At 46.7% G+C, this 24,636-nt stretch overlaps 1 protein-coding gene across 4 annotated transcripts; it reads left to right on the forward strand.

Moving 5' to 3' along the window:
• Window positions 1-1,194: 1,194 nt before the first annotated feature.
• Window positions 1,195-20,466, forward strand: GJA5 (gap junction protein alpha 5). Of its 4 annotated transcripts, none has more exons than XM_040566890.1 (3): window positions 1,195-1,519; window positions 9,808-9,913; window positions 17,543-20,466. In XM_040566890.1, the coding sequence occupies exon 3, from the start codon at window positions 17,596-17,598 to the stop codon at window positions 18,703-18,705; it is 1,110 nt and encodes a 369-aa protein (XP_040422824.1). In that variant the 5' UTR covers window positions 1,195-1,519; window positions 9,808-9,913; window positions 17,543-17,595; the 3' UTR covers window positions 18,706-20,466. The 4 variants fall into 4 exon arrangements, with proteins under 4 accessions (XP_040422824.1, XP_040422809.1, XP_040422831.1 ...); XM_040566897.1 differs by lacking the exon at window positions 1,195-1,519 and adding an exon at window positions 7,230-7,622; XM_040566875.1 differs by lacking the exon at window positions 9,808-9,913 and having other exon boundaries at window positions 1,196-1,519.
• The last annotated feature ends 4,170 nt before the right edge of the window (window positions 20,467-24,636 follow it).

Consider the following 24,636-nt stretch of genomic DNA (forward strand, 5'->3'; position numbering starts at 1 on the left):
AGGCCTCAGAGATCATTGTAGTTATGCATTCCTGCTTTTAACTAAGCTAATGAGGAGAAGAAGGAAGAGAATTTTTGAGGTGGGCTCCTCTTCCTTTCATCTGGAAAGTGGTTACTGAGTTGTTCAAAGCTTTTGTGCATAGCTCTGTGCGCTCTGTACCTCTCAGCGTGTGAGTTTCTAGAGACTCCTACTGCACTATTGAAAGGAGAGTTCTTCCTATACATTCCCTGGAAGCAGGCTAAAAACGCAATTAGCAGAAAACCCTCCAAAAAATAGCAGATGATTTTTCATTAAGCAGAGTTTGTAAATGCTTCTCAGTTACTTGTTCTATTCTCTTCTCCTTTCTTTGCAAATGATGGAACGCCTTAGAAAGGGTCAGACAGTGTGGACATTTTTGGCTTGAGAGTCTAATAGTGTGGTTGTCCGTTCTTCTCCATAGCCGCATGCCAGCATGTGTTCAGTGACTTAATGGCACTGCTACTTTGGGGCAGCTAAACAGAGCAGCAGACTGCAGCTGCTTCTGAAGATATTTTTACAGTTGGGGGGCTCAAGTAGCCCCACAGGATCAAGGACACCTGGGTTCTATTCCTGGCTCTTCTACAGACCTGCTGTATTGTTTCACTGCTTTCAGAAGCTCTAAATGAAGACCTTTTCCTGCCATATCTGTAATCTTAGGCGTGAGATTTCAATTTGAAAATCTGGACCACAATGAGGGGTTTGGGGTGATGGGGTAGGATTGTGAATGCAGGACATTCACCTGATAACAAAATCCCACCAAAGCCATTCCACTGGTGAACACCATGAATGGTTCACAGGCCAACCTTACTTGCACCATTTACCAGTTAGCCATCTGCTCCCTTCAGATATTATTTTATGGCTTTCCTTTGTTTTTCACCGAGGCCTAAACAGGAATGAAATTGTGAGTCTTGTCGCTAGCCCTTTTAAATAAATAGCTCTGCCATCGCTCTAATAAGTTTGACAAGTTGGTCCCAGGCCCTGGACAGGAAGCTAATAAACTTTAAGTTGCTTTTCTATTGTTTTCCTAAAACAATTTGACTTCCTTTCTGATAGCCTCAAATTCCTTCATTAAAAATAGAGTAGCTGGGAGCCAGAGGAAGAGCTGAATGTGAGCCAAGTTGTGCTTACAATGCCGCCTGCGTAAGATCACATTTTTATCCTGATCCACGAAGACTCTTTAAAAGAATAGCAGGCAGACAGCTGCCAGTGCATGTCAGGAACAGCTTGGAAGCCAGTCTCCCCCAGCATCGGTCCTTCAGGCTTGAGGGAATCTCCAGCCAGTGAGCCAGTGTCAGACCACAGCAGGAGGCTGAGTCCCAGGGAGCTGACTGGGGTTTGTTTCCCCTATCCATAGTGTCCTCCCTCAGACACGGATCTCTTCTGGGAGCCGAACAGTGACAGAGAGGTGGGCTCCAGCAAGACCGAGGGGCTGTGCTAAAGCTAACCCTTTGGTCAGCTTCACCTGCTCCTACCTCTACCTGTACTGGCTCTGCAAAAAGAGGTAAAGGTCTATTCTTTCTTTTCTTTTCACTTTGTGAAATATCTATATGTGTATATGCATACACACATATTTGTGTGAAGCAGTAATTGATCTAGCTGGAAATCTACAGGACAAGGTGAATGTCTGGTGGCTAGGTAGTTGAGGATTCCTTGCTTAAAAATGACTTACTAATCATTTGGACAAATCCTTTGGCTCTCCATGGTTTTGTTCCTCCACCTGTAAATCAAGGAGAGTGTTTATGAGAGGTGTAATTACATTATTATTTGCAAAGCACTTCTCAGCTACTCAGAGATGTTTTAGAGTTGGGAGGTGGATGCAGTAGCTGTGAGAGTACAGTGTTTTATCTCCAGTAACAGAAAGTTGACAACTAAGCTTTAGTGGTCATTTTAGATGGTCATTTCTCCTCACTAAAATGAAAGCCTCTTACAGATTTTCTTGCTGAAAACTTTATTGGCATATGAGACTGACACAGTGATATTTCACACCTTGTTTCTTTTTTCTTCTTTTCTCCTTCTTTGCTGGTTTGGTACTCTGGTCTGTATGGTGTTTTCACACTGATGGGCAGCTGAACTCCACCACACTGCTCTCTCACTCTCTGTCCTCGAAGAGGGGAAGAAAACACAATGAAAAAGTGCTTAAGGGTTGAGATAAGGACAGGGATATTACTTACCAATTACTGTTATGGGCAAAATCTTTTCAGCATAGGAAGATAAATATAATTTATTGCCTATTGCTAACAGACCCAAGGAATGAGAAACTGAAAGCTAACTAAAAACACCTTCCCCCCATTCACCCTCTTTCACCTCCTCACCCCCAAATGGTGCAGAGGAACGGGGAATGGGGGGTGCGGTCAGTCCCTGATGCTTTGTCTCTGCTGCTCCTTCATGGTCCCGCTCTGCCCCTGCTCCACGTGGGGCCTTCCCACGGGATGCCGTCCTTCCCCAGCTGAGCCTCTGGGGGCTGCCCACAGGCAGCAGCTCTTCAAGCACTTCTCCCACATGGCTCCGTACCACGGGGTCCATCCCCCAGGAGCAAACTGCTCCAGCACGGGTCCCCCACGGGCGGCAGCTCCCCTCAGACCCCTGCTCCTGCGTGGGCTCCTCTCCACGGGCTGCAGCTCCGGCCCGGGGCCTGCTCCTGCGGGGGCTCTCCATGGGCCGCAGCCTCCTCCAGGCCACATCCACCTGCTCCAGTGGGGGCTCCTCCACGGGCTGCAGCGTGGAGATCTGCTCCATGTGGGACCCATGGGCTGCAGGGGGACAGCCTGCTCCACCAGGGGCCTCTCCACAGGCCGCAGGGGAACTGCTGCTCCCTGCCTGGAGCACCTCCTGCCCTCCTGCTGCACTGAGCTGGGAGTCTGCAGGGCTGCTTCTCTCACATGTTCTCACTCCTCTCTCCCAGCTGCTGTGTCTCAGCAGTATTTCCCTTCCTTAACTCTGCTTTCCTAGAGATCCAACCAGCATCGCTCACTGGCTCAGCTCTGGCCAGCAGCAGGTCCCTTTTGGAGCCAGCTGGAGCTGGCTCTCATCTGACATGGGGCAGCTGCTGGGCTCTGCTCACAGAGGCCACCCCTGCAGCCGCCTTGCCATGTGAACCAAATACAGGTTGGAAAGAAACTGAGGCAAAAATGTCCATGAATAATGGAATCAATTGGGGATTTTTTTATTTTTTATTCTTTTACTAAAGAAGGCATTGTGACTATAAAACTATTCCCCCTCATTCAGGGACCTATCATCACATGCTACTCCTGTTCCCTTGGGCCCAGTCTGTCCTTGGGAATTTGCTTCCCGCTGGAGGATGCCTTCAAGCTGTCTCCAGAGGTTTAAGCTACAGCAGAGAACCTCTATCTCCCTCCTTCTCTTTCAATCATGTCCATGCCAGGGGATTTTGGATAAAACGTTTCACAAGGAAAGTCCGCTGTATCAGCAGGAAAGCACAAGTTATTTACCCTTCAGACAATCTCTTGAAGTTCTCAGATCTCAGGAGAACATTTACCGACATTTGAAACACCCTTACAGCAAAGCCAGATGCTGCAAGAACATCTGCTTTATGTGAAGAAGCTCATTCATATGTGAGCTCTCATCTATACTGCTGCATGTTTGCAGATCTTCTCCATGCATTGTGTTGGCTTGCCCATTTTATTTGTTTAAATCCCTGACACAGAAGGAATACTCCATTAAATAACCACGGGATCAATGCTGAAAAACTCATCACACTGAAACTCTCTTCAGGATTTACCTGGCTTCTGCGTGAAAGGGAGCAGCTCTGATAAGGCAATAAGGGAAGTACAGGAAATAGAATGAAAAAGGGACCTCTTGGCTTATCAGGTTCAATCCTTTTGAATAACAGGCGAGTACAAAACAAATGGCCTTTTCTAAACTTACTAAGCTCTACCCTAAATCTCATTAGGTTTCCACCCTCACTTCTGTTACTAGAATGCTGTTCCAGCACCTCCTTCCCTGCTCTGTTGCTTAGAAACCTTCTGGTTTCCAACCTAAATTCATTCACGGCCAATTTATATCTATTTATTCTTATGCCACATTGTCCTTTAGCTTATGTAGCTCTTCTCTCTCCCTAGCACTTACTTGCCCAACCCCCAATTCCAAAAAGTATTTATAGGCAGCAAATCTCTCCTCTCTTAACCTTTGCTCTGCCAGACTAAGTAACTAAGCTCCCTTACAGTATTCACCCTGCGGGCACATCACACGATGTTTTAATTACTCCGAGTAGCTGCAGTAGCACGAAGTTCAGTGTGAAATAATTAATGCAGAAAAGGTCGTACTGGTACCTCATCTATTTTCAAATCAGTTCAGATATCTGTTTGCAGTCACTTCTGTGACTGATAAGTAAACATACTCTTGGCCGAGAGACTTTCCATTCCTCTAATCACCCTGTTGACTTTCTTTGCACCTGTTCCGGCTGAATGTCTTGAACATGGGTGAGCAGCACTGCACACAGTATTCCGGGGGGGGGCCTCACATCTTCTTGGATGACATTAATCTTACTCGCTACAACTGGAAATACTGCTCTGGCCTGGAAGCTCACCTGCCATTTTCACCCCCATCACATCACTGGAAGCCTTCATGCAGGACTTTTCCCTTCTCTGTCATGCCAACTAGGAACTTCCAAGTGCTTGGAGAGATTGCTAGTGTCTGACTTCGCACTTTCCCATTTAACCTCACCTTGATCACTCCAGTTGTGGAGAGCCTTCAGTTCTCCTGGTGCTGGAATCACCTCTGTCCTGATGATAGGCTCTGTTCCATCAGCAGATTTCATTAGCATTTCTACTTTCAGTGTCAAGGTAATTAATGAAAATATTAAGAAAGATCAGTCTTAAGTGCAATCTTTGAGCAGCCTCACAGATAATTTTCTTTCAACCTATTAGGGAACTTGTGTTTCAATTCCATCAGTCTCTTACCCACTTGAGGATTTTTCTAATAATCCCTGCCTTATTCAGCTGAGTCTTCTAAAATAATTTGCTTCTTCTGGGATCTTATGCCTCACTGAAGTTTAGGTAGATATGGTCTGCTATGTTTCTTTTACCTAGAAGGTAGGGAATTTTACCTTTCATCAAAAGATGATGCACGCTGTCCTATTTTCCCCTTACCTCCTGTATTTCTCCTTTCCTTCAAAATCTGTTCCACAGCACCACAAACTGCTGAGATCTGCAAGCTGCACATGGCAAGCTGTCAGCTGTTCTCCTCATCCCCACTGTCTGGGGGAGCATTCTCTTCCACTTGCTCTCCTCACTCAAGTCATAAAAGTTTTGCATAGCAGTCTCTTGGGGAGGGGAGGAAAAATCCTTCTTCCCAGCTTACCAGTGGGCAAAGCAGCTATTTCTCTAGCTGTGGAGCTGGAGAAGCTGCCATGACACCTTTGTTTTCCCTAGAAGAGGCTGCAGTACAATAGAGAGGAGGAGGGAGGACACACTGAGTGGCTGGCTAAGGCATCCATACAACATCTCTATTCACCTGTCTTTTACCTCCCAATCTGCCTTCACCCATTTCCCTTCTGTGCATCAAAATTCAAGTAGTTCCCTCAACACCAAAAAAAAAAAAAAAAGAAATAGAGAGAGAGCTCAGAACAGTTACCTCATGTACGTGATGCAGAAAGCTTCTCCCTATATTCATTCAATAGAACTCCAGAATATTTGCAGGATTCAGAGATAAACTCTGTAGGAGAAAGAGTATACCACTCTGGGACAATACTGGGGTAGGAAACACAAAGGATTGATCATGGAAAATCAGATCTGATCATTGTGAGTGTACGGCAAAGTTTCAATAAGGCAGGGCAGGGATATTACATTTCAGACAGCTTACATGCAGGAATTGCCTCTCTGTAGCACATGAAAAACACTTGACAAGCCTTAGCTAGCCTATTCCAAAGCCATCTGTGAGTTAGATCTGTACTACTAACACCTTTTCTTGGACACTTCTATATGATGAAGTTCTTGACAATTTCACTGGCATAAAATCAACAGAACTTTAAATAATAATGCTTAGCGGAAATTTCTTCAGAAAGACTAATGAAAACGTTGATATTCTCCTTCCTGTGGAATTTCAACACAGGCATAAAACTGCAAGGCAAGAGAGAGAAAAACAACTCCAGAAACATTCCCATTTTCTTTGAAGACACGGGAAGCCTTTCAATAAAGTTAGAAATGAAGTGGCAAATTATTATGGGTTTCCCCATCCTAGGAGTTTTCCGAGCTGCTATGGGAATGTACTGCATGTCCTGTACTAATCATCAGTGAGGATTCAGCGGGAGAGAGATTAGCCCTCCTGAAAAGGAGCTGCACTCTTAACTTCAGAGTGAGAGTGTCCACATGGGACATGACTCCAGAGCAGCCTCTGCACAGCACTGTGTATCTTCTAAATAAAGGGGATACTAAATTAGTCGGAGAACAACGATTAGATTAGAAGAGTTGCCAGCCCTGTGTTTTAGTCTCTGGACTGCTTTTGCTTCATGATCTACACTAGCTGCTGCACGGAGACTGTACAGTTATGTTCTGGATGGGAGATAACTAGCCCAGGAAGGATTGCTGGAGGGACACCAGCCAAAGCTTGTGTGCAGCAAGCCAGTTCTCAGGGAACCACAGTTTTCTAAGCAAATCTCACTCTCCTGACACTGGTTCTTTCAGACCAGCTTTTATCAAAGCCAGAAGGCCTCTCTGGTTCACCCTCATCTCTTGGTTCAGTGTGCAGGAATCAGAGTCTCAATTTGATACATACATAAAATATAAGACCTTCAGACATGTCCAGACAACATTTTTAAGACAGGCCCAAAGGTTCATGCATCAGACTCTGTGTGTGTGTGTGTATGGGAAGGGGGCAGCTTGTCAAAACCCACCTTGCCTGGCAGGCAGGTTATTCTCTATTTATCCGTAAGGGGGCCTGGGACACCTTCCTGGGAAGCATCAAGTGCCCCCTGGGACAAGGCTACAGCTATGCTGGGGCCCTGGTCCAAGCCAGCAAAGCAAGTCCTGCCTTACTTGGAGAGGTACAGGACCCTGCTCCACATGGATTCTGCTTTGCCTAAGGCTGAATGAGTCAGAAAAATATCCTTCATCGATGTCCTGTGTGGAAGAACCTTCCCAGAGCCTGGCTGGGATAGCTGTGGTGCGACCCTGTCTCTTTTCAATTAAGGAAAACTTACTTATACCATGGCGTGTTATCTGGGGGAGGAGGTGCAAGGAACAGCAGCAGCGGCAGCAACAACTGGAAGGGAAAGGGAGAAGCCAGCAGTGAGTGCATCCTGTCAGTATGGGGAGGGTGGCACAGAGAGAGACTGAGCATGGAGAGGGAGGAATACAACCCGTGATCCTTAAAAGAAAAACAACAGGAAACTAGGTTTGAAAATAGAAAGATTAAGCTGGAGGGGGTGGGAGAGACAAGAAAAGTAGGTGAAGAAAGAAGAGAGGCAGTGGGGAAGACAGAAAGTGACACAGAAAGGGGGTGGAGAAAAAAGAGGGGAAGAGAGAGAGAGAACCATACTAAAGGAATAAAACCAAGCAACTGAGAAGAACGAAGAGTTCAACTCAATTACAGAAAGGAAAAGTGCTAAGGCAACAAAAGGAGACAGAAGAAAAGACTCTGGAAATCAGGTAAGTAACCATGAGAGGGAAATAACAGAACTGCAGGAGCATCAACAGGGAGATGAAGCTGTTAGACTCAAGGGTAAAACAGCATGAGGGGAGAGATGGACTTGGTGAGGCAGGAAAAGAAGGACAGCCAAAAACAACTTAAGAATTCTACTTTTTCTTTCCATTTCTATCCAAAGCATTCCCACTAGTAACAAGGTGGGTTTGGGGCATTTTAAAAATTACACCGTTTTTGCCACAGGCGGCTACACAGAACTGACAGGGGAGCCTCCCTGCAATAAACATGGATACCAATAGATTGCCATGTACTGGATGGCAGAATAAAAGCCGCACATATCTTCAGACATTATAATGTGCAAATTGTAGTTTCTGCTAGATCCCATTTCTGCATGCTGTCAGGCTGCTCTAGGGAGAGTGGCAAAGGGAACTCTTACCTGTGAGAAGCTGCCAGGGTGTAAGCGCTTTATCAAGCATCTGTGTAAACTGCCTATATTCCAAAGCACGCAGAATAGTTTCAAAATACCTCCGTTTCTTTTCCTTGAGAGTATTGTATCCTGGCCAGTGTGTGATGTGGACCCTGGGAACATAACTCAAATGTAGCGAAGTGCCTTGCTCGTGTCCCCCAATCATATGTGCAGCACGCACTGTGGGTGGAATGCCTTTCTTCTCCATCCCGGCACGGCTCAGAGCAGCCTCAGCAAAGAGGCACACAGATCTAGTGGGACAAAAACCTGCTCCCACTCGCAGCTTCTTCTTCTTTTTGTTTGCCTTCCTAACTTTTTCCCCTATTTGCATTTGGCATAATTACTCAATTACATTTCCATAATTTAATATCTCCAGCATTGCAACCGCACGTTTTAAAGAGTAGCCCAGCTTGAAAATACAGTGTCCGGTTGTCTGGTAATTGCTACATCTGATCCAGCATAGTTACTTTGGCAACCCCTTTGATTTCCCAAAGGGTCATTTTACTGGTCATTTGCAGTGTCTAATGAGCTTTGTGGCATTCTGATTTTAACAGCTCAGGTAAACTGAGGCTGTACCTCTGTCCCTGAAGTACTGTAAAAACCACCAGAGGATTATGTAAGTAGCATTTCTGGATAAACCTCAGGCACAAAAAGTAACAGGCTAAATGAGCCTTAATTGCTGAAGTCTTCCTTCATGCTAAAACCTTGATGAGGAGGCACATGTGAAAGGTTTTCCTTACTGCTGTCTATGTGAACCTCTCCTTAAGGCTAAAAAACTTAATGCATGTAATATATGTTTGCATGTGTGTGTGCAGATAGGAGTGGGTTAAACTGTTACTCAAAATTCTCACACAGGTGCTGTATTTGTACCAGATGCCAAACAACTCTGCATCTGTTGGTCTTTTCAAAATGTACTCTGTGAAGAAAGCAGAATGTTTCTGACTTTCTTCCCCCTTTCCTTGAGAGCAGAACACTAGTTTAGGAGAATTCTGAGGGTTCGGGATTTAAAATACTCATCAGACTCTGGTTGCTTGGGAACTATGTTAAGTATTCCTGCTACTATAAGTATTTGGCTTTTGTTTTGCCTTTTTTTTTTCCACTCAACACTATATATTATCACACTGTTTCAGTATTTTGGACTCTCACATGAAAAATTTAAACCTTGTCAGGAAATACAGAATTTCCTACCCTAGACTCTCTTCTCTTTTTGACCTTCAGAGAGATTTCACACATTCTGCACGTTTGTCCTTGTTTTCTGACTTATCTCAAAGCATTGAAAATAGACAAGAAGGAATGAGTAACTCAGCACTATACCATGTCATTAGGGAGCATATTTCAGAGACTGCTCCACACCTCGGGTGCTGTTGTATGAAGCACGTGAACAGAGGCTTAAAATTAGAAATAGTTCCCAGGAGGCACAAGAGAAACTTCAATCTTTGGGCTAAGAATTCATGAAGAGGAAAAGAAATCAATTTTATGCCTATTGATAAACAACACATAGATCTCTACAAGCAATACTCCAATATGCCAGCTCTTTCACGAGATAAAGAAATATTCATGTCATACAGTAAGTAATGAGCCGAGATGCATGCCCCTAAGTCTCTCTAGTGTATCATTAAAGAGGGGTCACTGGTTTTTAATGTAAGAACTAAGGGTTTTACACTTACATTTCTGTCTTTCTTCGTTATCTTTGTCATAATGGACATGCCTTGAGAATGGCTCAGAATTTCCATATGAAGCTCTTCTCCCTTAGAAGTGGAAAAGCCTTTTCCACTGGCAGACGCCTTTGTAAGGGCACGGTGGCTCGGGAAGCCGAGCAGTCCAGCCAGGGTAAGTGTTCCAGAGCTCCAGGGTCTTACGCTGCATTTGGATGCCTGGTGGGAAAGGGAGAGAATAGCAGCATGGGAGAAAAGCTGTCTCCAATTTAAAATCACAAAAAACTGTCCAAGAGGACAGGTTTTTGTTCTTGCTACTTACTCCAATTTCCTATGCAGAGATGGGGCAAATCACTTAAACTGTGTTTGCTCACAAATGGCCCCTCGGTGGTGCCTCTTGTCTTCTGGATGCCTGCCTCTTAGATGTGGTCTAACTGGTGGAAGTGATAAATGCTCCTGCTCCAGCGTTATCCAAGGAGAGCTCTGCTTCGAACATATGTTGCATAGTGCTAAGTACACCAAAGAAAACAGATTAGCAACATCTCCACACAGCTTCCAAAAGTAATGAACATTTTTAATCTTAATCTCACTCTGCCTTAGTTCCCCAGCTGCAAAATTCATGTAATACCATCTCCTCACCTCCGAGTGGTAATGAAAATAAGTAAATTAATAATTGTGAAGCGATCAGATACTGTTGTGATGAAAGCCATAGGAAAACCCATGAGGAAACTAATAATTCTGTCTTTAGAACAGGACTTGAATAATGTACAGTAAATGAGGCACAGGCCACCCACTGAACAATAAGGAGAAAACAAAACATTGAATAGCTGCTGCTCAAGAAAGCCCCAGCCAGGCTGGCATGGAATAAGGCAGGCATCCTGTGCAAAGAATGAGGTGACAATGTGAGGATGTGGTTAAAGACTCATAGCTAGGAGGCACAGGCACAAAGAGATTGAATTAAGATTACTTAGGAAAGTAACTCTAGCATTTGCCAACTCCCTACTGCTTGGTTTTGAAAATTTAATATTAGTTGTTTTTAAAGGGGAAGAGGGCATATATATAGGTATATGTTCGAATATATGCTGAGTATAAAAAATAATCCACTCACAAGCTACAGCCTAACTTTGCCTTGGATGAGAAATGAAATGCTTGGAAGCAAGGCTACAGCCGTGAGGCTGGGGTGTGAAGAGAATCCTAAGGATCTTTGGACAGAAAGAAGAAAGGAGATTTGACGAGGTATAAGTGGGAGGTAAATAGTTGCTGAAACTTTCCCCTTTCTAAAGCTGAAAGTGTTAGCAACCTGGGTGCTGTAGAGAGTTAAATGGTCAAAATAGCCCAAAAGCTGACCCTCCAGAGGAGGGTCAGTGGGGAGCTTGACTGTGGGAGAGCAACAGGGAACAGATAGGCAGGGAGACATTGAGGGAGAAGGGGGAATAAAGGATAGTGTAAGTCTGAATTTGAGCCCTTTCCTTCTCCTGTTACCTCTCCAGTCTGTTTTATCCTGACGCTGTTCTGAGCTGCATCTCATGCAGTCTGTGAATCAGCCTAAAATCACAAGAATAGGTATTTTACCACTGCATCAGGCCCAATGTGATGCCCACCATCACCTCCATGTCTCCTTATACCAGCCTCCCCCACTGTCTACGCAGTGCTTAATAACAATTTCTGTCAGCAGAGTTCAGGAACTGCTTTACTATGGCAGTCCCTAAATTTCTCGACACGTTTCTATCTTCCGGAGCTCCCTCTGCCCTGCTTTGCTGTCCTCTCTCCTGTATACAGCACTGCCCAATTTAGTACCAGCTGCAGATGCATCTAGGTTAGCTTCTCCCTACAGAGATAAATATACTGTCAAGAGCACCAAGCCCAGTCATCCTGAACTGGATGTTCTTCAACCTGTTAGTTAAGGAATAGGCTGGATAATATCCATTAGCCTGTTTGTAGCGTTTACATCAGAGAGAGAACTGATTTCTTTTTCTAGCAAAAAGCATATGTGAGTCTGTGTTTAGCTTATCCCAAGACCAGTTTTATTGCATTTGTTTGGCTAAGGGCTGATGTTTGCAATGCACAGAGAGAATCCCAAGAGAATTAGAGGGTGCTCTCCGCATGCTAAGTATAAGCCTGGATACCACTACCACGTAACTATTCGAAGCAGGCTTTTCAAACACACAGGGACAAATTCATTCCTCAGCTTGATTCAGATGTGTTTGAGGTCTTTTCTGTTCTGGGTCTCCTGTATTCACATCAGACAGAGCTTGGCCCTAATGTCTGGATATGTAAGAATATAAGAGCACAATTTGACCCTAGCCAAGGGAAAGAATAAATAATAAAATAAAAAAATTAGACGTCCTGTATAGACAAGCAGTAACAATTCAGCACAATGGAAGTCTGCAGCTTCTAGCATCACTTCAGATGAAAATATTCTACATAATACTGTCATCTGTGTGTGTAACACATCCCTGATGTACACACTTGGAGGTGTTGAGTGAGCTCCCTCTGTCTGTGTCTCTGTGTGCGTCAGGGTGTGTGTGTGTTCAGGAGGTGACAGGTCATTCAGCTCCCTTATCTTCTCCCCCACTCTCGTTTTTTGTGAACTCTGAGATTTTCCACAGTTGGAGAGGGGGAAAGCACACCTCATCAAGGAATAACAAGCTGTCTGCAACTACAAGCAGGGCCAGTGGTCTGGATTCCAGCATGACGCTTCCAGAAATTGCAGTGAACTCAGGAGGAGCAGGGAGATGAGAAACATTGGACGGCTGTCTTCTAGGACAGGAGCTGTTAACAAAGAGCTCTGCTGTGAGATTTGAGCACAGGAGTCAAAGTCAATCTCCTTGCAGCTTACAGGACTTTGAACTCAAGGAACTAGCAGAAAGGAATATGAACCTATTTAGTGCAGAACCATGCACAGATCAGAGTTACAAATTTGGCTAAAGAACTGGCCTATTTCAGGCAGAAACTTATCATAAGCACATATATGTGCATATGAATCCAGAGGGATGGTGTTTGGATGGCAATGCCTGACGTGTCTATCTGTTGTACGTACACATGAAAGAGCCAATGCCAGTTAATAGTGAACAAAAAGATACATCCTGAGGTGGGCTTTAGCATTGATTTATGTCCCAAAGCTCTGAAAAGCCAACCTGAAAAATGACAGCAGCTGTATTGTGTGGGATGCTGAGAGAGTGGATTACTGCTACCAGGGGGCTGGAGACCCCTTAGTGACAGCGTTACCTACCCTCCAGTGCAGAGCTGGAAGTGTCTGCAGGTGTGAACAGCCAATTTTCCAAGGCTGGGACCACTCAGCTCAGGCTGCAGCCTGCCAGTTGTTAATGCAGGGGAAAAGATCTTTGCTTGCATGCCTCTGCAGCAGCTACCTGTTGTGCCACGCACTTGCCTGGGCCTGGTAGGAGGTGACACAGCTGGAGGCAGGCAGGCCACAAGCAACTCCTAGGCATTGACCTTGCCACAGCTGACCTGGATGCTCCACTGAACAGGGCTGACACTTCCCAGTGCTTAGAGGAGATGGCTGCCTCCTCATTCAGTAGCTCGAAATGGGGGATTTGCTGCACGGCCTTGGGCAAAAATAGAGTGACTTCGCATTCATTACTCTCTCCCTTCTCTGGGAACCTCACTTGCCTTACACAAACGCACCCTGCTGAGAGAGCCTCTCTGAGCCTGCTTGGGACCTGCCAAGAGGAAGAGGTGAGCTGAGAGAGGGAGAGCAGAAACGGTATTATAATCAGGCTCTCCACTTTATTTTAGAAACATCCTGCAGAGATGTTGACCTCCTGTCACCTTCCTTGTGGGAAAAGTTAGTGTGAAGTGTGGAGCTCGGCTATTTATATCACTGCTGATAGTCTTGCCTATCTGCTAAAGAGGGGAAAACCAGTGAATTCCTAGCAACTCCTGGGGAAACAGACTCTCATCAAGAAAAAAAATTGTGCAGGAACAACCTTCTTGCCTCTGGTGTGAGTTCCTTAGCAGTTCCCCGCAGCTGTAGCAAGTCTGCCCAGCACAGCCTACCTGCCAGAGCGAGAAAAAGAAATGCAGAGTGCTTGCCTCTCATTCAGAGCATGTGGCATCATAAACAGGAAGGGCAAAGCTGCTCCGAGAGCTACGAACACGTCCCCTCCCACAGAAAAAGGTAGCCCAAGAAGAGGATGGCGGAGAGCAGCACTCTGTTGGCAAGGCAGCCTGGTGCACTAGCAGGTGCCATCCCTGCTAGGGTATTTTTATCTCGCCATTTGGCAGTCACAAGGCCCCGAGCTGGGTGGGAGCCACGCTTGGTCTGCGGTTTTGCTACTTGGTTTTTCCCAGCGTTAATTACGTTCCAGGTGACGATGAAGCCGGGACAGCCACGCCGCTGGGTTTGTGCCGGGCTGCGCTGGGCTTTGTCACATACACGTTTCCTCTTGCCAAGACCTCGTGACTGCTCACAGCCCCTCTGCTGCTCCAGCAGAAAGCTGCCAGCCAAGAGCACGGCAGCGCGGTGGCACGGCCGGAGACTCCGCATGAATATGCACGACGGCTGTCAAGACAGCCTGCTATCAGGTGCCGAGACCTCGGGAAGATACCCCGAGGTATTTTTCGCTGAGTCACGCCGTAGAGAGATGAGATTTGTCCAATTAAGTCCAAAGCAGGAGTATAAAAGGCCACAGATGCTCACATGCTGAGAGGCCGAAGCATGTGGGGATAACAGTCTGGGAATGAGGAAGGGGAACTATATGGAAAATTCCCAAGAATAGTAAAGCCCCGGGGAGAAAGGCTGTGTCAGAGACAGTCCTGCATAGCCAGGAAAAGCTGTCAGGAGGTGACAAAAATTCTTCTTTGCTTGCTGGCAGCACAGCACTAGATGCTTTCTTCTGTTGTTCTCGGAGGTCCTTGGGCTGGCATGGCAAGAATAGCTCTCTAATAACTAAAACCAGCTAAGCCAAAAACGCTGCACTAGGAAGGACTCCCCTTCTCTTGGTATCCAGCACCCTTTCTCCCATGTCCTCCTACCCCCTCGCAGCAGCCACAGGCTCTGCCTGGGGCTGCAGCAGGCACAGCAGGAGGCGTTCGGCTCCTTGGGCAGCCCCTCCATCAAACAGCCTGCGCGGGGAGCAGCCAGCAGGGAGGGACAGAAGGAATGGCCCTACTACCTAGTCCAAGCCTCATAGCTGCCAACCTTGGATCATTCAGATTTACCTCCTTTGGGAAAATACTGTGGGACTGTAACTCTAACATCCAGTGTTATTTTTTTTAACTTCTGGACTCCTCTTGCACTTACACTTGCCTATTTCATGTTCTGTACACATTGTTCTTAAGTTGGCAAATACCTAGGTGTAGTAGCCTTCACCAGGGGAAAGCAGACCATAGTAAAACCTCAATCTACCTGCACGTGGTAGAACTGATGCAAAGAGGTGCTCAGTTTGTGAGTGCACATATGCATGGCAGGAAGGAAAACTCAGCCTTGGCACAGACAGGAAGAACTGTTTTAATTTTTACACTAACAAGCAAGGTGAATTAAGAAAAGGCAGCTGTCAGCTAGCAATAGCGGGAGCAATAGGGGCACCTGCAAACAACACACACTCACCTGGAAAAATGAGGACACCCACAGTCGTTTATGCTGTCAGGGAAGGGATATTCCACGTGGTACAGTTGTGCTACACCCTAGCGACCTTGGACACACCTGTACACTGAACTGTAGGCTGGTGGCTGCCTTGTCACCACCCTGGAAAAAATAAATAAATAAATAAATAAATAATCCTGGTTTCAGTACAGCTTTCTGTAAACCCATCACTGATTTAACTGCCTGTATTTAATTCTTGGTGCTCGCAAAACAAAGCCATATGTTAATTCCTCCCAAATGCAGTAACTGCATCAAAGCCATTTCAGCAGACAGACCCTCAGATTTTTCAGTTTTACCAATGTAAGGAAGGAGAGAATCAGAAAGACAATTTTGTGTGTTACTGCCGCTCTGGTTCTCAGCTGGCAGCAGATGAAACAGCTTCTGCATACTCCAGCAGCCACCAGGATCTACATTAGCACGACTGCAGCATGCCTGCCAGGAAAGAGCCAAAGCCCATCCTCAGCTTGCTGGCGTGCCCCTCCTCCCTCCTCACGCAGCGTCCAACAGGCAGCGGGGCAGCAAATGACCACCTCCCCATCTCCTCACCTGGGAAATCCTCACCTGTCCTCGGGGCAGCCCTCAGCAGCACCAGGAGTTTAAGAATGAATTCCACTTTCATTCTTTGTCCCATTCACCCACACAGATTGACACCGCGCACAGACAAGTAATGGTAAAAAAAATCATCATGTGCATTGCTACAATAAATTATATCAGTTACATAACCGGAGGAGGGAGTATTGTTCCCTCAACAATCGTATGGTCTCCAGCCTTTGCTCACAGGAAATGTACACAACGTCGCTGCAGTAAATTTTCGGCATTTAACAGTGTCTACTCTCCACAGGCATTTTTGCACAGTAAAAACAATTGGCTTTTAAAGAGGAGACAAGGGAAAACAAGGAAGGAGAGTTATCACTTTTGGTGCCTGCAGCTTTGGGATTCACCTTGTCTAGTGCTTTTAGTATTTCATGATGATGATTATTAAGTTTTGCATACATTTATTGAAAAGACATTTTCAAAAAGAACGACTGTGGGAGAACATTACCTCCAAGGTAATAATGCATACTTTATAGTGCCCAGCCCTTAACCCACACACAAGATAGTGCCCTGGGAAGGTCAGTATGGTGAGTATAACTGCATCAAATGATCACCCAAGTATTCCCACAAAACCCCACAAAAAAATGGATTAAGCCCTTTTATCCGGGGGGTTAAGTGACTTGGCCAGAAAGAGTCTGCCAGAGTCAGAAACAAAAAGAAAACGGGTTCTCCTACATCCTGAGTTTGCAGTCTTACTACCAGCCCACCTAACCTTTCCTCTCAGCAGACCACCTACCAGGAGATGCTGGTCCTTGGGAGGTATTTCAAGGGAGACTTGTTTCCTTTGTCCATGCCATTTGGGCAGTGAATATTGTCTCAGGGCTTAAGAAAAGAGGAGGGAGCAAGATCCACCACGTAAACTTTGCAGCAGTTCCCATTTTAAGAGGTATGGCAGAGTGGCAGCAGATTAGGTTTACAGGACTGGCACAGCTCACCAAAGTCTTTACATACCCAAAACACTTCAAACTTGTAAATAAAATGCTTGTAACTGGTGATACTGCAAAACCAAAGCAAAACCTACAGGCAAGGTGCAGGTGGGCAACAGGGAGGCTTTCTATGCTTTTCTTTCAGTGGTGACACTCAGCTCAGACACAAAGCTCAGAGCTGCGAGCACTTCACGTTCCAAGTGTCAGTGCAGATATTACGCAAAGGCAACACATGAATGTGCCAAGGCACTGCCCAGACGAAGCAGTACACCCCAGATCCCAGAGGATTGATCCATTTAAGGATTCTCCAGAGTGCAGTTTGCAAATGGATAACTACTGCTTTAACTACACAGTCCGCAGAGGATGCAGTACGCAGACCACAGTGAAAGGACTTTCTGAACCAAGGAAAAGTCTGGTTCACCCTCAAAATTGCAGTAGCCCATTTAACAGGTTGTAGTTTGATTATGATTAATAATAATAATAATAATAATAATAATAATAATAAGGGTTTGGTGAACGTGAAACAAAGTTTTTAGCAAAGCAGAACTCATTAATCTCAGGTCAAATAAAAACATTTCCTTTGACACAAGCCAAATCATTCCACTCCATGCATCCCCAGCTGGGCATTTCCTGACCTTCCTTAGAACCCCTCTCTTCTGTCTATTTTCACCCACAGAGGCTGTCTCCAGTTCTGCCTTCAAGCCTTCTCCCTCCTCCTGGTGAGCAGAAATGGGGGACTGGAGTTTCTTGGGCGAGTTCCTCGAGGAGGTCCACAAGCACTCCACAGTGGTGGGGAAAGTCTGGCTGACCGTGCTCTTCATCTTCCGGATGCTGGTACTCGGTACCGCAGCCGAGTCCTCCTGGGGGGATGAGCAGTCTGACTTCATGTGCGACACCCAGCAGCCCGGCTGCGAGAACGTCTGCTACGACAAGGCTTTCCCCATCTCCCACGTCCGTTTTTGGGTCCTCCAGATCATCTTTGTCTCCACCCCATCCCTGGTGTACATGGGCCACGCGATGCACACGGTGCGCATGGAGGAGAAGAGGAAGATGAAGGAGGCAGAAAGAGAGGCCCAGGAGATGAAGAACAGCGGTGACAATTACTACCAGCAGAAGTGCCCCGTGGCAGAGAAGGCCGAGCTGTCTTGCTGGGATGAATCGGGAGGCAAAATTATCCTCAGGGGCAGTCTGCTGAACACCTATGTCTACAGCATTTTGATTCGCACTGCCATGGAAGTGGCCTTCATTGTGGGACAGTACATCTTGTACGGGATCTTCCTGGAGACCCTGTACATCTGCCAGCGGGCACCTTGCCCCCACCCTGTCAACTGCTACGTTTCCCGTCCCACAGAGAAGAACGTGTTCATCGTCTTCATGCTGGCTGTGGCCGTGCTGTCCCTGTTCCTCAGCCTGGCCGAGCTGTACCACTTGGGCTGGAAGAAAGCCAAAGAGAGGTGCTCCCGGGCTTACAAACCCAGCCCCAGCACAGCTCCTGGCAGACTGGAGTCCGCCCCGCAAGTGGAAAGGGCGCAGATGTACACTCCCCCGCCCGATTTTAATCAGTGCTTGGCGAGTCCCAACGGGAAGTTCATCAGCCCCTTCAGCAACAAGATGGCCTCCCAGCAGAACACCGCCAACTTCGCCACCGAGAGGGTCCACGGCCAGGAGGATGCTGCCGGTGAAGGGCCCTTCATGAAGTCCAGCTACGCGGAGAGCCCAGAGGTGGCCAACGAGTGCGCGGCGCCTGCCTTCCCTGAGAGCTACTTCAACGAGAAACGCCGCTTCAGCAAGACCAGCCGTGCCAGCAGCAAGGCGAGGTCGGATGATTTGTCTGTGTGACTTGTCGCCAGGAGGGATGAGGAGAAGGAGTGGCCTCAGCGCTTCGTAAAAATTCTGCAAAGTGGGCTGCAGACTCTTGCCACTAACCTCTCTCTCTTTTAACGCCCTCTTGCTCCTTCTCGGTGAATGTCATCATCACATTGCAGACACTTCTCACAGCTTACGGCAGGGGCAGCCACTGGACGACGCACTCCTGGCGGCTGAGAAGAAGCACCAGTCTCGAGATGTGAAGCTCTTGGCCATATTCTCACCATGGGACCCACAGGGACTGGGGAATCGCCATCCTTAGCCACAGACTGGTAGAGCACAGGCTAGCACGCTCCTGAGGCTGCCTGGCTGCTCCAAACGCGAGGCCAGCCATCCACTGCGACGCTGCATCCAGCAGACTGACTGGACCTCGATCCCCTCAGCCCCCTCGCATCTCCTTTGATGTCTGTCCAACACTCGCTACAGCACTGGGCAATTATACCGAGCTGAAGCTTCTCTCACCTGCAGGGAGCAGAAACACAGCGGCGGGCTTTCTGAAAGAAAGACTCCCTCTTCTTTGTTCTCTCTCTTTTTAACCTTCCCTTTCTCTACCTGAGCCCGGATATTTTATACCAGTTTACCTATACAATAAACTCTACTTGAATTTTTTTGACACTGTGCATAGAACTGTCCCCATAGATAGATAAGGACAGCCACGGTCCCTCCACACACAGCTGCTTTGTGTCTAACTTTGGATTCCCTTCCTCATTCCTACCCCAGCACAGCATGCTGGCCCCTGGGATATCGCTCAGATGATCGGTTGACAAAGACTAGGGAATTTTCCCAACATACTTATGTCAGCAATTTTAAGCAAGGCATCCACTAACAGAAATAGAGATTTTCCTCTGAGAACAGACGTCCACCTAGTAAAAAAGGAGGAATCATCAAGTGGAAACAAAGTGATTTTTCCCCTTCTTATGCTCATCTTTCAAGCAACCTGAATGCTGCTGAAAGGGTGCTGACAGCTGCCAACTCGGGAGAAAAACGTCCTCTGTTTACCTGCAGAAGAGGTACGGCCTGTGTCTTCTCCCTACTACCCTACAAAAAAAAAAAACACTTAAGCATCTTTTGCAAGGAGCAAGAGGCCCCTCCAGGTCCCGCACATCAGAGAGCTCCTGGCTGCTCTCTCAAACCCGCCAGCCACTGCAAGCCACGATATCTGTCCTCCCAGCAAATCTCTGTTCTTCCATCAGGTCATCTTCTTCACTTCTGGTGCACGTGGTGTAAGGAAACACCTATGGACCACCTCTTTCCTCCACCGCAGCCTCCCAGAGCTGCCTCTGGAGCCCAGCACTGCACAGTGAGGCTGGTGGGTGAGGTCTGCAGGCAGCTCCCACCCTAGATACATTTTCTCACTGCAGAGCTGACCTTCCTCTTTTAAAGAGGGATGCCATACAGAGCTAAACTGCTCCTTATTGTTTACCCTGCTGTTGGACTGTGTGAGTGAATGGCCTGGGACCAGCTTGCGAGGGGACCGAGCCATTCCCTCTCTTAGCAGCTGCTGAAAAAGTTTGTGAGTCCTTGCTCCCGTTACACAGTTAGCTTTGGTACAGTTCTCTGTACGTATACAAACACAACCACACACAGAGGGGGGAAAAAAACTTTTTTTGTTGTTTGTAAGGTGTTTTATAAACATGTATTTTATAATCCTGAAAAGACCTGTGTGCTCGCTCTCCTTAACATGAGATTTTAGTCCATTGTGCCTAGGTTTCTCCTAATAAAGTTCTAACTCCATCTCTTCTTGTTGGTGTTTTGCCTCTCGTATGGCTGAGAACAGGCCGCTACCATTGACCCGGCTGCCCGCCAGCCTCTGCTGCTCAGAGATCACAAAAATTCCCACTGCCCAGAGTGGCAGGGATGAGGGGAGAGCTCAGCCAGGGGCATAAATAATAAACACTGGGAAATGATTGATTGACTGGCTAGCAGAAAACCCCTCCAGCTCCCTCTGCACTACCAAGGAAGAACGGGAAGAGCTGGCCGGGGAGCAGCTGCCCTGCCTTGTTGTGACAGAAACTCTCCCTGCTTCCATCCCCTAGCACACCTTTACACCCAGAGCCTGTGCCTCTCCTTCCCATACCCAGTCTGAACTTCATCCCTTGCTCCCACTTTCTGGCTTTCACAGGCTCCCTTCTTCTGACCTCGGGTCCCTCTGTCCACCCAGAGGAAGTGCCCTTCCTTCCTCTCTCCACACGCTCTCCCATCCCGTGGGACTCCACATACTGGGAAGCTGGAGACCAGTAATGCACTGGGCCCCAGTAGGGGCATAAAGAACCAAACGAAAATTTCACAGGGACACCAGAACAAGGACCTTTAACTGGTGGAAACAGGAGGGACCCTTTAGGATCAGAGGAACCTTGTCTGGGGGTGGCAGGGGTCATTCAGCCCAGAAAAGAGGATGCCATGTAGGCCCCCACTGCCACACAATGCAGCAAGGAGGCAGGATTAGTCCTTAGTCCTATCAGGCCTGGCAGCTTTTAACTGGCATGTGTGCAGCCTTGGGTTGTGCCTGTCCCTTAGGGTGCCACCTTGCTGGGAGAGATGTATTTAATAAGCCAGGAGTTTATTAAAGCATATTCATGGATTTCCCTTTGAAAAACCTGGCTATTAAGCGATATTGCTGCTTCATGGGGCCATTTAGGCACTAACACAGGCCTAGTTTAATAAATTATTCTCAGTTTATGACAAGCAGTGGTGCAAACTTTAAAAACTCTGCACTACAAGCACTCAGAGGGGTAACGACTCCTTGCTGGAGAGCAAGGTACGGTTAAAAAAAGTCTACACTATTTCAGCCCTCCACAATCCAAACATGTTCACAGTTTGGGTTTTGGTGGTCGCTGAGACCACAAGAGGACAACCACACCAGCCCAGCTCTACACACGCATCAAAGCAGGTAATCTCCCTCTGTCACTCCTGCCTTAATGCCTCCCCGGACCTGTCTTCTAGGTATAACAAGTGGCCAATAGTTGATGGATGGACGTTTGCACTGGCTGACAGACCATAAACTTATGACTGGTGGAATCCATTGCCAAGGCCAGCCAGGCTGTCACACCACAGTAGGAGCATATTTACTTCAGCCAGTAAGCGGAGAGGCTGGCCTGTCATTTCAGACAGAGTTTGTGGTTATTGCTTTGTCCCCGATGGATGGATGGATGGACAATCTTTTAGCTGTGACCTAAATCAACATCATATATTAAATTCAGTCCTCGGATAGGCAGTCCGTCTTTAAATTGCATCATTACAAAGACAGTGCTCTGGGGAGAAAAAAGGAAACACCTGAGATCTTTTTATTCTGCATTTGTCCCTCTTTTCTCAAGAGCCTTACCTGCTGGGGTTAGCTCAGTCTCTCAAAACTGTTATTTTTCCAGTGAGCACTGGAATTGCCATTTAACAGAAATACTGTCCCCCGTCTTCACCTCCATGAGCACACCTCAAACCATTCCAGTATTGCCTTCTCCGACTGGTGTCTTTCAGAGCCAGAAGCCAATTCCGTCCTACAGCTGTTTGCTAATCAGCTGTCGAGTCTGAGATGTGAAAACAGAAAATGTGTGTTTCACCAAGCTCTTAAAACAGAAAGACTTAAACCTATTAACAGAAAAGCTATATTTAAAAATATATAGAATGCCAAAACTAACAAAGTAATGAATCAAGACAAGGTCACTCCAGTACCCCCTCTCATTTCTACAAAAAGCAGAGCAAGACAGTTGAGTGGAGTAAGACAAATGAGGGAGATACCTAAAAGTAACAGCTGATGCCCAGCATGCAGGTTGAGCAAGTTGTTTCTTCTTTCAGAATACGTGAGCAAGGCAATACTCGTGCAAACTCAAAGCTGCTGTTTAAGACTGTTAAAAAAGAACGGGTGAAAAGATGCCAGACTACACTATTCTCCTTCAAACACTTTTCCACAAAATAGTGGAGGCCGAGGAATTAGGAAGAACAAATAAATAAATAAATAAATACAAAGAGTAAACTTACTGCATACTCATAGGAATGAGAACATGTTTGACTGGACCACAGGTGTCTCAAGCACAAAGACCGTAGAAATGCACTATTCCAGAAGTCAGCGTAGCATGGCAGAGTCCCAGCAGGAGTGGTGGAGGCTGCCCAGCCATTGGCCTGGGCCTACAGAGGCAACTGCTGTCCCCAGAGGGAACCACTGTCCCCAGGAGCCCCCGCTGCCACCGCCACTCCCTTCCGAGGCTCTCAGCAACAACGCAGTCTTGCCAAAAGGGTGCCCAGAGTCTTTATAAGCATTGGCTCAGCAGAATGAAGGTATGGACAGCTTGTAGTCTCTCTTGTTCTGGGCCCCAAGAGCAGCTGGCACCCAATTTCTATTTATCCAAGCAAGGAAGAATGACTTCAAGAACTGGCATGGAGCTGAGAGGCAGCTGAAGGGATGTAATGCCACTGTTTCAATTACATCCCACTCCTGTTTTCCTCTGCTCACTAAAGTTAACAGGCAAATCTAGTGCTGTTCTTCTGACCTGGTGAACTACCATTCTGTGCACAAAAATCAGAAATTTCCCAGTGGCAAAAACTGATAGAAAAGGGCAACACTGTCTTTACAAATGGCATTTAAAATAAATTAACAAATAAATCAAACAAAAAAGCAGGCAGCCCTATCCAAGGCTATACTACTAACCTGCAAGATGTTTAAAACAAACAAAAAACCCCCCACACAATACATGGGCAGCACGGGGTGTGTAGCTCTGTACCGAGTTCGTGTCGTATCCAGCTCTCAGCACTGAAAGAGCTGGCAGCGCTATGAGGAGCCTCCAGCTGTGATGAAGGCTGTGCTGCAGGAAGAAAAGCCTCCTCCCTCTTTTCCCAGTAAGACCACTAACTGCCCCAAGGACTTCTGGAACCTCTTCCCAGTAGGGATTACAGGAGGGTATCCACGGCTTATGCCAGTTTTTGCACACACATGTACAGCTTTGAATAAAGCACAACATTTTGGTGATTAGGTTGCCAGCCACAGCAGATGTGCAGATGGACTGAGAATGAGGATGGAAGGAGGCAGCTTCTTAAGACACACGTTTTAGGGGGAAAAACTGTGACTTCAAAGTGTAAAATTAATAGCTTTGCTTTTGCCCTCAGTGTTTGTTGCTTGTATGGTCTAGATGAATAAAGATCTTTCTGGGGACCACAGGAATTGTAACAGCACACACACACGCATATAGATAGATACAACATCACCATGAAAATGTGATGACAGAAAAAGAAAGAGAATCAAATGAGTTTATAACACCCACTTTAGCCAAATAATGCAGAAATTCTTCATTTTTCCTTCAGTGAACATTGTTTTACATTTTTTAAAATGGATTTGCTGAGGCCACATTCACATACCACCACTGTTTTCCCACAGATATTTGAGTGATTGAGTTTGACGGGCAATAGAGCTCTCAGAAAGTGCATGTCAGCCATGGAAACTAAGTTTTAAATTCATATGTACAAATATTCACCCCAGAGGCAGCTGCGTGTTCCTCAAGCCACCGGGAAGCACAAACAATATTGTGTAACCAACCCTGCCAGTCACAAACCAAACAACACACCTCCACGGTGGAGTACATGCCATAAATTCACACCGGAACATGTTTTAAGGACAGTTGTGGGTTATATCAGTCAGAGCAAACATCTGAGAGGCCTGTAATCCGCTAATACTATGTTGGTGGAAGTAGTGGTTAGCTCAAACACATATTTGTCTGCCTTTCGCTGGGCCCTAGACACAGCCCAAGGCATGGCTGGGAGCCGCTTGGGAGCTACACGTGTCCCACAAAAGGAGGTGTGGGCACAAGGGTTGTAGAAGACCCCACTTTCTTGTCTGCTCACAAAGTCCCCACCAGACGGTTTGAATTTTCCACCAGCCTCTTAATGCAAGCAACTCTCTCCATTTTGTGCTCCTGCACA

The sequence above is a fragment of the Cygnus olor genome, chromosome 1, assembly GCF_009769625.2.
Source record: "Cygnus olor isolate bCygOlo1 chromosome 1, bCygOlo1.pri.v2, whole genome shotgun sequence".
Taxonomy (NCBI): domain Eukaryota; kingdom Metazoa; phylum Chordata; class Aves; order Anseriformes; family Anatidae; genus Cygnus; species Cygnus olor.

Bases quoted from the DNA above. Each gene is read 5' to 3' on its own strand.
- GJA5 (XM_040566890.1), top strand. From the start codon at position 17,596: ATGGGGGACTGGAGTTTCTTGGGCGAGTTCCTCGAGGAGGTCCACAAG.